Source organism: Camelina sativa, chromosome 11 (genome assembly GCF_030686135.1).
Source record: "Camelina sativa cultivar CO46 ecotype springtype chromosome 11, ASM3068613v1".
In the NCBI taxonomy this organism is placed as follows: Eukaryota; Viridiplantae; Streptophyta; class Magnoliopsida; order Brassicales; family Brassicaceae; genus Camelina; species Camelina sativa.
The window spans coordinates 4,887,953-4,902,325 of record NC_141890.1 but is presented as its reverse complement, the minus strand read 5'-3'; the positions used below and the strand labels follow the sequence as shown (position 1 = coordinate 4,902,325).

The 14,373-nt window shown below is 39.4% G+C and overlaps 3 protein-coding genes and 1 pseudogene across 7 annotated transcripts; 1 reads left to right on the top strand and 3 right to left on the bottom strand.

Moving 5' to 3' along the window:
• Positions 1-402: 402 nt before the first annotated feature.
• Positions 403-2,634, bottom strand: LOC104721770 (L-type lectin-domain containing receptor kinase IV.4 pseudogene; annotated as a pseudogene). Its single transcript, XR_015570587.1, has one exon. The product of XR_015570587.1 is annotated as an L-type lectin-domain containing receptor kinase IV.4 pseudogene (transcript).
• A 1,235-nt stretch (positions 2,635-3,869) lies between these two features.
• Positions 3,870-4,685, top strand: LOC147933636 (uncharacterized). The gene has a single exon (XM_087472278.1). The coding sequence runs from the start codon at positions 3,870-3,872 to the stop codon at positions 4,683-4,685; it is 816 nt and encodes a 271-aa protein (XP_087328404.1).
• A 948-nt stretch (positions 4,686-5,633) lies between these two features.
• LOC104721768 (pentatricopeptide repeat-containing protein At4g30700) lies at positions 5,634-8,343 on the bottom strand. The gene has a single exon (XM_087475583.1). The coding sequence runs from the start codon at positions 8,087-8,089 to the stop codon at positions 5,717-5,719; it is 2,373 nt and encodes a 790-aa protein (XP_087331709.1). The 5' UTR covers positions 8,090-8,343; the 3' UTR covers positions 5,634-5,716.
• LOC104721769 (AUGMIN subunit 8) lies at positions 8,323-12,653 on the bottom strand. 4 transcript variants are annotated; one of them, XR_015572587.1, is made up of 8 exons: positions 12,265-12,552; positions 11,164-11,578; positions 9,536-11,045; positions 9,329-9,460; positions 9,134-9,250; positions 8,953-9,042; positions 8,751-8,858; positions 8,323-8,667 (listed from the first exon to the last, which is right to left on the bottom strand). XR_015572587.1 is itself a non-coding variant. In XM_010439838.3 (8 exons), exons 3-8 carry the CDS (start codon positions 10,922-10,924, stop codon positions 8,557-8,559), a joined length of 1,935 nt encoding a protein of 644 aa, XP_010438140.2. In that variant the 5' UTR covers positions 10,925-11,045; positions 11,164-11,578; positions 12,265-12,566; the 3' UTR covers positions 8,323-8,556. The 4 variants fall into 4 exon arrangements, 2 of the variants coding, with proteins under 2 accessions (XP_010438140.2, XP_010438138.2); XM_010439838.3 differs by having other exon boundaries at positions 9,329-9,448; positions 12,265-12,566; XR_015572586.1 differs by lacking the exon at positions 11,164-11,578.
• Between the last annotated feature and the right edge of the window lie 1,720 nt (positions 12,654-14,373).

Below are 14,373 nucleotides of genomic sequence, written 5' to 3'. Positions count from 1 at the left end.
CTAAAACTTCAAAAGAAAATATTTTAAATGAAAACTTGATCTAAGAATGCATATTTTGTTAACAAAAAGTTTTTTCGTTAAATAAATTTTACATTTATTCAAAAAAAAGCTTACGTATTTAGATATATTCATACTTAAGCTTCTCAATTAGATACTATGAAACATTAATATTTTCTATTGTTTGACGGCCAGTTAAAAAAGATCCGAACGTCGAACCGGTTTGAGATAATCTGGAGATAAGGATCTTCATGCATGCGTGCCTTCCAAGTGAGATTGCTATTTACTTTTTTGATTTAGATTTATTTTTGAACATAAGATAAGAGCATGTTTATATTATCTAATCTAAATGTACTTGTGAACATAAGTGCATGTATACATCTGTTTCAGGCGCACAGTAGGATGTTCCTTAACACAAAAGTGATTATTTTATAAGTAATGACTGATATTCTTAAAACTAGCCCTCTTCTAGTTATATATATTGTGTAAATGTAATGACATACAAATGTTATGATATTCAAATATCACCTCCCACCGGAGAGTATAGAATCAGCAATGGAAGTTCCACCGATAAACGTAGCTAACTCACCAAGTCCGTGGTTGATTCCCAACGTCATCCCACCCCCACAAAAGTCAGACGGCGAAAATTCTGGTAACATTGCATCTCCTTTTAGATAATGTAACACTTGTCTCATTGTTGGTCTAACTTGTGGATTGGAGTGAGCGCATAACAAACCTAGCTTCAAAACCATTTCGACCTCTCTTTGGTCATACTCGGACCCTAGTTTTGGATCCTTAGCATCCAAGATGTTTTCCTCTGTCCAAAACCCAAAAACCCAATCCACAAGCAAGACCCTCTCATCATTCTTATTCTGGTCGATAGGACGTCTACCGCATGCTACTTCTAGTAGGAGCACCCCGAACGCAAAAACATCGGTAGCTGTTGTGGCCCGCCCTGCCCTGATGTAATCAGGGGCTAGGTATCCCCATGTTCCAGCGACATGGGTGGTTTGAGGATCTGACCCGTGACCGCACAGCCGAGCTAAACCAAAATCCCCCAGTCTCCCATTGTGCTCAGAGTCTAACAAGACATTGCTGGCTTTGACGTCACGGTGAATCACCACTTGTTCCCACTCCTCGTGGAGGAAGAATAAGGCAGATGCCACACCTTTAATGGCTTTAACCCTCTGTTTCCAGTCAATTGTTACCTCCGGACTATTGTACAAGTACATGTCTAAGCTTCCATTGGGCATGTAATCGTACACCAGAAGAAGCTCGTCTCTTCGGCGGCAATAACCCAAGAGAGGGACTAAGTTTCGGTGACTCATACGACCAATACTCACAATCTCAGCAACAAACTCCTTCAACCCTTGTTGGGATTCGTTCGAGACTCTTTTTACAGCGATCGCTCTTTTTGTTGTCTGCATGAAACCTTTGTAAACCTTACCAAACCCGCCCGATCCAAGAAGGTCCTTCTCCTTGAACCCTTTGGTGGCATAGTACAAGTCCTTGAAACTTATTCGGTTTTTCCCAAATTCTTTTTCCCAATCTTCAAGCTCCTCTGCAAACTTTCTCCTCCTCCTCACAATGAAGCGCCCCAGAAAGAGGGAAATCAACACGGGAATCATCAAGAGGGAAATCAACGGCATCCAGTTCTTGTAGAATTTGTATATTCTCGTAGGCCCCACCCACGGAAACTTCGGGAGTTTCGTTAAGGCCAATGGCGGAGCTTCGCCCTTCAACCTGAAACTCCACCCGAAAACATAATGTTCCGACATAATACTACCAGTCGACGAGGAGAAACCTACGTACATATCTTGCAGAAGAACCGAAGTTAGATCTCTGACAATAGAAACAAGCGGTTTTCTAGGTTTAACCTGTCTGAACGGAGCCATCGTCACATTGATTCGGTTGGTATATCCATCGTAATCGACCCAAACCTGCATACGCTTACGACTGATCAAAGTGAGATTAACAAACTGACCTTTCTCGTCCCAGTACCCAGCCGGAGAACTTTCCACTGACCTCAGGCTATTGATATCGATTCCGACATGGTTGTCGTCCGTATCATTGAACTCCGTACTCCGAATAGTGTCTAATTCGACAGCGAATACGTGATTAGAACCATTACCATTGTTGGCGTTGTTGAAGAGACCGAGGTACTGGTTGGGACTGCCGAAAAGGAGGCTGGAGTTAGGAGCGACGACAAAGGCCAAGCCGTGGCCGCTTAGTATCGAGATCAGGGGATTGATAGCGAAGACAAAGGTTGTGGAGAAGGACAAAGCAGTGCCGTTTGGAGAATCTTTGAACCGGATTGGTTTCGTATAGAAGGCGTGACCAGTAGCCTGGACATTTGACTTGGTTAGCACCAAGAGACCGTTTGATGTGACTGAGGCAATTCCTTGGGTGGATATATTATTATTATCTCTAAAAGTATAATAATACTCGGACACGAATCCATTGTAAGTGAAGTCGAGAGTTTGGGAAGAGGACTTTAGGGATTGAGAAAGTAGGCTGTAGAAGAAAATGGTGAAGAGCTTCATGAACATGGCTCACTATTACTACCTTTTTTGTTTATTGTCTCTGGTTCAGAGATATTTTGATTTTATAAGACATACAATAGTAATATATCGTGTGAAGAGAAGAGAATGTCTTAAAGTCGTCGACGAAAATGTAAAAAAGAAAAAACACAGTAAAATATGTCGAGAGAAAGTAGAAAAATCGTATTTTCGTTTTGGTCAATGGAAAAGTCGTCACATAAGTTTCATAGAACCAACCTCATGATAATAACGCTGGATCTCCTTCCACGTTTCATTTTTCACCGATAATTCATAATAGCAATGGATTATAAAATCGAGTACGTTGTCGTTAATTGTTTTTTTGAATAACTAAGACCAAGTCCACCGACAGGAACGTTCTGACGTTTCTTTAAAAAAAAAATATATATATATTTTAATCAAGAGAATAAGCGAGAGAGAAGTACACAAAACCAAATAAGATGTAAGTTGAACAAATTCCAAATATAAAGGTATGAAAAGAGGTAATTGGCTATCATCCTAAGTGCAAGAATAGGACTTACTCACCTATGTTTTGCTGATGATTTGATGGTCTTTGTTGATGGTCAACAACGATCGATAGAGAGAATCATTCAAAATTTTCAGCAGTTTGCGGATTAGTCAGGGCTTCGAATTAGTCTAGAAAAGTCCACATTGTATATGGCTGGAATGACGGACGAGCAACGTGCTCAAATCTCTGCAAGTTTTCCCTTTGCTGTAGGACAACTGTCGGTTCGATATCTAGGCCTTCCGCTTTTAACCAAGCAAATGAAAGCATCTGATTATGCTCCTCTCCTGGATAAAATTCGACAGAAAGTTAGTTCATGGACTGCTCGATCTCTGTCTTATGCTGGCCGCCTCACTCTCCTCTCCTCTGTTATTATGAGTATAACCAACTTTTGGTTATCTACCTATCGATTACCTGCAGGGTGACTTCGGGAAATTGAGAAATTGTGTGCTGCTTTTTTGTGGTCTGGTCCGGATCTCAATCCCAAGAAGGCAAAGATAGCTTGGAAAGACCTTTGTAAGCCAAAGCAGGAGGGTGGTTTGGGTCTAAAATCTCTTGTGGATGCAAATAAGGTCAGTTGTTTGAAACTAATCTGGTGGATTCTCTCAAGGCAAGATTCCCTCTGGGTAAAATGGATTTGGACATATCTCGTTCCAAAGGGATCCTTTTGGCTGGTTAAGGAAGGCTCAATTGCAGGGTCCTGGATGTAAAAGAAACTTCTCAAATACCGCGAAGTGGCTAAGACACTGTATAAGGTGGAGATAAATAACGGTGCTTCAACATCTTCCTGGTATGACGTCTGGTCGCCAATGGGACGATTGATTGATATAGTGGGAACGAGAGGGTTCATAGACCTGGGGATTACGCAAGAGGCAACGGTCCAAGATGCCTTGCGCACACACAGGACTCGACACCATCGACTAGCTATTTTGAATGATATTGAAGGTACTCTTCAGGCAGCTCATCGCCGTACTACACGACTGTCACATGCTCCAGATATTCTGTTATGGCGATCTCAGGCAGACCGGTTCTCAAAGACCTTCTCCTCTCAACATACTTGGCATAATATTCGCAACCCACAAGCTCGTGTCGACTGGTACAAAGGGATCTGGTACACATACTCCACCCCAAAGTACTCATTCCTACTCTGGCGTGCGATACATAATCGGTTAGACACTGGTGATCGCATTAAACATTGGTCTTTGGGGCAACAAGTCAACTGCATCCTCTGTTCAGACACGGAAGAGACAAGGGATCACCTATTTTTCTCATGTCCTTACGCTGCCGCCATTTGGAAAGATCTCACGCAGCCTCTGCTTTTAGCTCACTACTCAACGGACTGGAACTGCCTGCTCCCATTGCTAACCTCTCCAACTCTACCTTTTCTTCCGCGATTCGTGCTAAAGTATATTTTTCAAGCATCTATCTACCATCTTTGGCGCGAGAGGAATGCTAGGCGACATGGCGAGGCTCCTTCTCCGCAAGCTCGGCTCATACAGTACATTGACAAGAATGTACGCAACCGTCTCAGCACAATCCTCGCCTTACATGACCACCGCTACGATGAAGGCCTGCAACTTTGGTTCTCCACGAGACCTTATGCTCGCCCCTCCTCTACCACTTAAGTTGTAAAAAAATTCGGTTTTTTCAGTTCCTTGGATCTTTTTAAACACGGAAGCATTTATTGTACAAACGTTTTTTTGGTTGAATACAATTTTACATTCATTCAAAAAAAAAAAGGTAATTGAACAGGTTTTTACAAAGAGAAGCGTTGATTTCGCTGGGCAAAACAAAAAGAAACGACGATTTGGAGAAGGAAGCAAAGAGGTGCCTTTTCATTTATTTAATAAATTAAATAATTAATAATATCATCTTAAATCGTAACTGTTGGAAGAGAAACTAATACAACCTAAACCGTTTGGATTATAAAAAAAACATCAGCAGTCCCTCAAAAACGAGTTTACTATTATATATAGATAAAAGACTAGGAAGGGTCACTTCAACAGGAGGTAAGTGACCTTAGTGCATTGACAGGAGGTAAGTCCATTTGTAGAAGACACCATCACACCAGGGATCGAGTCTTGTTTCCTACGAATGTAGGAATTTGGCTAATGGGCCGGCCAGTTGTGGCCCAGTGGTTGACAAAAAAAAAGAGGGCAATTGTCATAAATACCACTAAAATAGGTTTTTGTTCCAAAAATACCACAATTTAGTTTTTTTTCCCAAAAATACCACTAAAATATATTTTTTTCTAAAAATACCACATAATTGAACTAAAGTTCTCATACTAAAAACTAATTCCGAAATTTTAAATACTAAACCCTGCCCCGAAAAACTATACCCTAAAAATAAATATGTCAACCCAAACTTAAAAAAAAAAATTTACATTCTTAAAAATAAATTTTTTGTGTTTGTGGTAATTTTGGAAAAAAAACTTTTGTGGTATTTTTGAGAAAAAAAAAACTAAAATGTGGTATTTTTGGAAAAAAAAAAAATTTAGTGGTATTTAAAGGAATTAAAAAAAAAAAAAAAAAGACTAAAGGGTCATATAGATTGCAACAAGTAATCAAAACTTGTCGAGTCAATAAAAGAATTATCGATTATGAGTCATATGATGTTACAGGATGACTAGCGTCTAGGCCAAAAATACAAGTCACTACCAATAATCTCCGCATGAACAGACACCATCTTTGAAGTGATGGAAGCGGTTGGCATCTCTTACAACAATCACTCTCTCTGTAATCTTTGAGATGAGTTTGGTTGCTGTGTGACAGTCTAAACAGACCCGAAGATTCTTTATGATCCGGATTTCAGTTCCTGGCTCAGTGGCTATGAGTCCAAAGGCAATGGCTAGCCTCTCGCTGTGAACCTTCACCATGAGCTCCCTTTCTTCATCCTCCACATCGTGCAGGGCCAACTCAGTCTCGGGTTGATACCCAGCTTCCCTCATCTTCCCTTCGAGTTTCTCCAGTCTCTCATAGATTGCTTTTACTTGTGGATGTGACTGATCACCTGAGGTGAAGACATGAGGCGTCTCATCTATTTCTATTAAGGTATATCCAGGAGCTTTGGCTAGTTTCCTATTCTTGGCGGTTTGTCTAACCGTAGCAGCCTGTGGATAGTTTCTATCAGCTGAGTGAATATTCGACAGCAAAACATGGTATCCTACATTGTCTGGATCTAGCTCAAACAGTTTCTCAGAGACTGCTCGGGCGAGGTTTGTGTCTTTATGAATCCTACAAGCTCCTAGCAGTGTCTCCCACACAGATGGACCAGGCTCAATTGGCATTTCCTCTATAAACTTCAATGCTCTCTGTAAGTGTCCTGCTCGGCCAAGAATATCAACCACACAAGCGTAATGCTTGACTGATGGTTCAAAACCATACCGGTGGATCATGGAATTGAATATCTCATCACCTTCTTTGACCAGGCCAGCATGACTACAAGCGTAAAGAACGCAGAGGAAAGTGACTGGTGTTGGTGGAATGCCCGAATTCAACATCTCAGAGAAGATACTCAGAGCTTCTTGTCCATGTCCATGAAGCCCATAACCAGTAATCATTGTGTTCCATGTAACTTCATTCTTCCTCGGCATCAAGTCAAACAACCGGCGTGCTTCCCCAATGCTTCCGCACTTTGCATACATACCAATCAAAGCTGTAGACACATATATGCTAGACTCAAAATCAGTGCTCTTAACTAAATCATGTACCCATTTTCCCAAACTCAACACTCCTAGCTGCGCACAAGCCGACAGAATACAAGTTATAGTGGTCGGGTTTGGACTGAACTCAGACTTCTGCATTGCTCTAAAGAGAGATATTGCGTCCTCTGTCAACCCGTTTTGGGTGTAACCCGATATCATTGCATTCCAAGATGGCAAGCTTTTGTCCGGAGACTCATCAAAAAGCTTCCGGGCTGATTCTATCTCATTCAATTTACTGTAAACCGTAATTAACGCTGTTGAGACAGATGTATGAGACAGGAAATTTGATTTCAAGCTGTAACCATGAATGGCATATACAAGCATCAGATGACCAGAGACAGGGATCAGACTCATGAGCGTGCTTGAGTTCAACCTTTTTCCTGATAGCATCAGCTCTTGAAACAGGCTTAAGGAGAGCTTGGTCTCCCCGTTGGATGTGTACCCATGAATCATTGCGTTGTAAGCTACTACATCTGGTCTATGAAACTCACGAAACAGAGTACTTGCCATTTTAATCTTTCCACACTTTGAGTATAGTGAGATGAAACCGGTAAGAACATAATCGTGGGAGTAGCACCCAGTTTTTGTGGCAAGACTATGGATTTGCATCCCGAGTCTAAGCTCCTGAAGCTCTGCAACAGCGGGGAGAATATCAAGCAGAGTTGTTGTGTCCAAACGTATACAGCTCTCACTGATCAAATCCCTGAAGACCTGAATAGCTTCCTCATACATTTCATTCTTTCGGTACCCAGAGATCATCGTGTTCCACAAAATCGTGTCTCTCTCAGGCATTCTGTCGAACACCTTCTTAGCATCTTCGACTCGCCAAAACTTGAAGTACATCTTGACAATGTTCGACCCAAGAAGCAATTCTGAGTCAAACCCATCAACGACTGCTTGACCATGAATAACACAGCCAGCTCTCTCGTCACGAAACCCAGAAGCAGCGGAGATAGCGAAGGCGTAAGTTGAGCTGTTGGGTTTGAGATCAGTGGATTTCCTCAGATGAGCGAACACAGAGAGGGAAGAGTGAGGCGACTCGTTGACGGAGAAGCCGCGCATGAGGACGTTGAAAAGAAAAACGTCAGGTCTTCTAACGGAGAGGAAAAGGTCGCGTGCGTAGTAAATGGCACCGAGGTCGGAGAGTCGTTGGGTAAGCTTGGTGAGCAATGAGATATCGTTTCGGAAGCCATAAAGAATGATCTGAGCATGGGTTTGGGCAAGGTGAGATACAGAAGTTGATCTTTTGAAGAGATCGAGAAAGTTGTTTTTGCTTGCGACCGTTGTCTCGGCCGTGGCGGCCGATACGGTCCGTAGTAGCATTTGCCGTGTTTTGCCTTTTTTCAAAGAACACGACCACACAACATCAAATTTAAAACACTAGTATTATTTATAACTTAATATTTTTGGTCGTGTCAACTGTTAAGTATAAGCAACTCAAGAACCAATTTTAACTTCAGATTTATTTAGGTGAAGAGGAGATATGATTATGTTTTTGTTAGTGATTTCTATAAACTCTATATATTGTAGTAAAAACCCACATAAGACATTACATGTGAACAATTAAATTTCCTTTTCTTATATATCCTAAGACTTTCGAACTCGTGATCTTTCACTTTCACTTCCTTTTTTTTCTTCCTACGCTACTGTTTCATACCAAAAAAAGAAGGAGAAAACTTCAACAAGCAAAGATCAAAAAAGGATCTCGACAAGAGAAATGTTGGCATCAAAGAGCAATTTACAGGTAATTCAGTGTTGAACGTGTGGTAACTGTAAGCTTTTGTTATTCATCATGGCCATGGAAATTTGCTTAATGGCAACAATGGAGGAGTCTCCTCTGCATTTTCTCCTTCTTCTCGCTTAGTTTGTATCAGGTGAGTCCTCAGACTACACTCTTCTATCTGTTCCATGTGACAATATCTCGGTTTCAATGCAATTTACCATAATCATTTTTCATTAAATTATTGGAATTTTTTTTGGTTACCTGCATGATCGCGGTTGCAGCCAGAAGATCTTCGCATTTTCCTTGCATAGAACTCTCTTTTGTAACTACAACAGCTAGTTCGGTTACCATTTTGTTCATCTCCTCCACCTGCGAATACAAATCATAAAGAGCAATGGACCCGCTTGAGAGTTAAATCAAGAGGACACATTTTTAAAAAACAGGTTTTTATAAAAGGTCTCACCTTTGAGAGTAAAGACCAAATGGACGATCCCATAGCCTGCATTACATCAAGGGCCGATGACATAGCTGCTTTCAAAGATTCGACGTCCGCCTGTATTAAGAGAAGTTATAAATGATAACTATTATTCTTGATCTTCTAAACTTAACTTTCCATGAGTGTTCGCAGAAGTAAGAATATATACCTTTGTTCCTCCAGTCGCTGGAAGTCGGAGAGTATTTGCTTCTAAATCTGCAATGGCTCCAACTAAAGAACTAACATGGTCTCTTTCAAGTGTGGCCCAATCTTCAAGGCTCGCCATCTGTGCACATATTTATGCATAAGCATGGGATGATCTGATCAATGCAAAGCCAGTATATAACGGAGAGAAAGAACCTACCTGATTGTTTAATAGTGAGTTGAGTTTGATCTCTAGATTTAGCTGTTGTAAGCCAATCCTTTGCCTAGTCACATCATCCTGTAGTTCTGATATCGCATGCCACACATTAAATAGGGTTTCCTGAAGTCAAAACTTGAATTTTCAGACGTCTTTAGATCAATCAGTTGAAGCAACGGTCATGTTAGAGAGGACTGAAATGTTATATACCTCGTAAGTTAATCTTTGAATATACATTACAGATTCAGCTCGTGCAATTGCAAACCGCCACTGTAAGTATCTATTGTGGAGCAGGCGCAGTTGATGAACATCTTCGATGTAGCTTGCTTTTTTGCCTTTCTTGACATCCGTGATGAAGCTGAGCACTGAAGTTGTGGTACTGGATTGTGTGGAAGTGCTGGTTTGTCTTATCCGTGAAGGACTTACCCCTCTTGAAGGTGGAGTTGATGGTCGAGCAAAACAGGAGGTATTTGTGCCACGCGAAGGACTTAACCCTCTCGAAGGACTTAAACCTCTTGTAGGACTCAATCCTCTTGAAGGGCTTAGTCCTCTCGCTGGACTCACTCCTCTTGAAGTACTCATGCCTCTAGAAAGAGACGATGAAGACGAAAACGATGTTCTACTTGGTGAAGCTGGGCGAGATCCAGGAGCAGACAATGGATGCAACCTAGCTACAGCCGTTGCTAAGGTCTCTCTATCTAACGACCCTGCAGACAAAAGTCTTTGAGCCCCAGAAGATCGAGCTATGTTATTATCTTCTGACTTTGTTGGAGACAACAATCCACCATTACTAGATGTGTTACTAGAAGTTTTATGCAAAGGTCTCGAACTGCTGGACAAAGGTAGTGACATTCTTCTAAGAGACGGCCCCATTCCAGGCCCTGAAGTTGGTATACCCCTTGAAGACTTGTCGCCAAGATCCAAGCTTCTGTTTAAAGAATTCGAAGTGATCTTTCCACCAATTCTACTAGGCCACCGATGCTGTTCTATTAACCGACTGTGAGGACCATCTGAAGGTTTCGAGTTCTCTGAAAGATCAGACACATAATTCTTCCCTTTCAATGGACTTCTTTTCCTCTCTGGCGTAGGTTTCCTTGATACAGGGGTCGTTTCAGCCTTCTGCTTTTGAGCTATATTCGAAGAAGGTCTCAATGTCCGATCAACAGAAGAACTACTAACTGGTTTCTCCTTTTTACTAACAGGGACAGAGACCGAATCCGACTGAAATGAAACACTGAGGCTTCTCATAGTGGAAGGCCATAAGCTTTCAGGCAAACGACCTGTAGACAGCCTCCTAGATGAAGCTGGTAAGTCTATAGACAAATCACGTATCGGTGTGGAGGGACTAGTAGGTGATGGCGGTGTTGAAGGACGCTTCCTCTCTGCTGAAACTGCTCTTTTCGCAGCCACGGATTGAGAGCTTGAAGACACTGTTGGCCTTGTGACGCTTGGGGAAGGGCATCGCCCGGTTTTGGTTGGCGTAGGTGACCTGTATCTTGAACTGACCTCCGATGTCCGAGGACGGCGAGTGACAGCAACAGCATTATTCTTCTCTGATGGAACAAGACGCCGCCTTGTAGTATCTGTAGCTACGTCCATTCAAGCTCACAAAACCAAACTTGCATTGATTGGATTTAGCAGTTTACGCCTCTCGTTTAGTTCTGCATTGGAGCTAAACAATAAAAAGAGCTCCAGTTGCTGTAAAAGCAGTCCCTTTATTCTGCAAGAAACCCAAAAACCAGGAGAAAAGGTAAGATACCTCACAGATAGGCCATGCGAAGAAAAGAGCAAAGAATATTAAACCAGCACAGATAAACAAAAGTAAAAAAAGATTCTACCTTTACAACAGAAACCCATAGCAAGACTCCAACATGAATTATCCAATTCAAAAAGGGTAACAAACTAAGAACCAAATGCAAACTAGAAAACCAAGAAGGTGCTGAGAACTAACAATGGAAAGGGATAAGAAAGTTTGAAAAAAAAACAGTGGTCAAACAAGAGAGAAAGGTGGGTCAAGTTCTAACAAGTTAGTTGCAGATTCACAATATCAGGGGATATTTTTTTTATTAAATCGAAAATGAAACAGAGGAAGAATCTTTTGCCCGTGTCTTTGTCATGGCAGTGCCATGGTGAGATATGTGCTGGAAAATTAAATGGTGTGATATAGGTTCAAATCTCTCTAAAGAGACCAAACTTCATCTTCTTTCCATCAACATCACAACACCTCAAAAGAAACTCCCTTTATCACAACACCTTGCAAACAGTAAACTTACTAAATTAAAGCAGCTAGAGATTATAATAAAACTAGTTTAGTGTCACATTGTTTGATTTTGTAGTAGTATAAGAAACTTATTAAACCAATTAGCAAAAATGGACATTACGACAGATCATTTTGGTGTTTTTCTCCAGATAAGGGACCACGTGGATTGAAGAATCAAGAACGAGTGCCCACTCTCCGAGAGCAAATCAGTGATGATTGATGAAGTTGAGAAAAGTTTTATCGAGAAAGTGAAGGATGAAGGGAGAGAATCAATGGGAAGGATTGAAAAAAAAACTCAAAACTTTATTTCTCTTTTTCGGTTTCTGAGTGGAAACAATGAGATGGTTCTGACGAAGAATCCAAAAGTGAAATTTGTCAGATACTGACACGACCTGTGTCTCTCACGACACAGACTCGTTTTATTCGATCATCAAAATTTAGTAACTTTTTTTTTCTTCTGTGAAAATCGAAACTAAGAAAATCAGAAATTAAATTCAAAAACCAAAGTCATTCCGTTTTTTATTTCTAACAAAATCAATCTCAGATCGCAAAAATTAGAAATTACCCAGAAACTCTAGGGTTCTTCCGATTTTGTTTGAAATATAATCAAAATTGGGAAATGTAGAAGCTAAAGTTCAGAGATCCGATGAATCTGAGGTCGGAAATTTGAAAATCTTACCCGTAAGAATCCGAAAAAGTTCCCGTGATAGGCTTCGAGATCGAAATTGGAGAAATACGAACGCGATCGGAATTGATTAACACCACCGTGAACAAAATGTTTCGCCGATAATGAAGAATGGTCGCTCGTGTGGATTAAAATATATATATATATATATTAAAAAAAAAAAAAAAAGCAATCGCCGGAGATAGAATTGATCGGACGATTCAGGGAGAGAGATTTGGGTGCCAGAGAGAGAGAGATCAAAGAGAGAGAAAGAGATTAAAGAGAAAAAGAGAGAGAGAGGGCGTTATTTTCGCGCCACCTAATTTTGATATTATAGGGTCTTTATTTTTTTATTTTTTTATTTTTTTTTATAGCCTTTTTCTCCTAGATGTCATTACAACTGCATTGACAAAAGTAACATTGTTGTTGTTATAAATTTGAGTCTTCGAGTTATGTCCGGTTCGAGAATTTTAGACGTAACAAAACCGAATTAGGTGTCTTCCATTTTGAGTAAACCATTATCTAAATTGAACCGGAATCCTTATCTTTTTGTCTACTAACATGTTATTGGAGAATTGATTTCTAAATCTATATGGATTTGTAAATTCTAAAAATCAAAATAGATAGATTTTGAAATAACATATTTTATCCTTGGATTTGAATTCTTCTATTTTACACTTTTAAATCCATTTAAAACATAATGTGAAATTTGAAATCCAAAAACAAATCATTAAATGAATAATATGGTATTTTAACAAGTATTTGTAAATCATAGAACCAATAACACATAATTTTAATAAGTATTTTAAAATCAATTATTGAATAATACATGATTTTTGTTTGGATTTCCAAATCCATTAAAATCATAGAACCAATAACCTTTGTTTAAGTACCAATAGAAATTAGTTTAATCAATGCATAAAAGAGAATAAAAAATAATATTTGCAAATGGATCGAGACAAAACGTGACAAGTTTATGGCAACTGAACTGATGATTGCTTTGAGTTTGTTGTTTCTTTTTAACACTTTTGAAAAATAATAATAATACGAAAATTGGCATTTTACACCGAAAGCTTAGGTTTACTTTTCCCACCCAACCTTTACCTATATTCATAAGCGTTATGAGGAAGAAGCTCTTAGACATCATGGACTCTAGAATATATAGGTATATTGAAAAATAATTTATTATACTTATTAGAAGAAATGGAACTTTTGATGGTTACCCCATGATATGTGTTTCGTCATTCTCTTCTACCTTTTTTTTTTTTTTTTTTTTGTCTTTTCTTCTTCTAATTGTGAAAATAATATTTACCAAACACATACGATGGCTAATCCCTAACTAAAGTTTCATTTTCTTGTTATCTCTTTTATTTGCTTATCAGTCGATTTCAGTATTTTGGTCGAGTCTAGTCATCGACGAGGACTCTAAACTACTAGTAACATAGAACAAAACCTAATAAATTAATCCATTTTTAAAAATAGAAACATAGAATAAAACCCATTTTTTAATTAAGAAGAAAGGTTTGCTCGCACATGAGATGATTTGGACATATCATATGATCTTAAGCTTTCTATAGACCTTTGTCTCTCTTTCTTTTGTTTGTCCCCTTACCTTGTGGAGTCTTTCTCTAACTTTACTTCCACTTGGGAGTTCTCTGAATTTAATATTAGTATTGCAAATTCATCTTTCCTTCTCACTTCTATATATGTTAGATATATTTTGTTTTATGTTCTTTTATTTGCTACACATGTACGTCCTGCCAATTTCTTAGAGTCATTGAACCTAGCACACATTTATCTGTTTATGTATCATTGAACCCTCGTCCGTGCAAGGATTCAATATGGCTAGGAAGCCTTATGAAGATTAACGTTTCCTACTTTTATTGATTCAACCGAACTTTTATCTTCTTCAAAAGGGTAAAAAGTAGATCAATCTATAAATGATGTCTACGTTATGGTCCTTATAGAGATTAAACTTGTTAATGGGACTATTAAGTTTCCGGACAAAATTTATATTGACTTAAGATCGTATGATATGTCCGACATATATATGTAATTGAATCTAACGTGTTCAATTATTTTGTTTACCGACATATTTTTTTGTTATTTTCAGAAAAATATGAG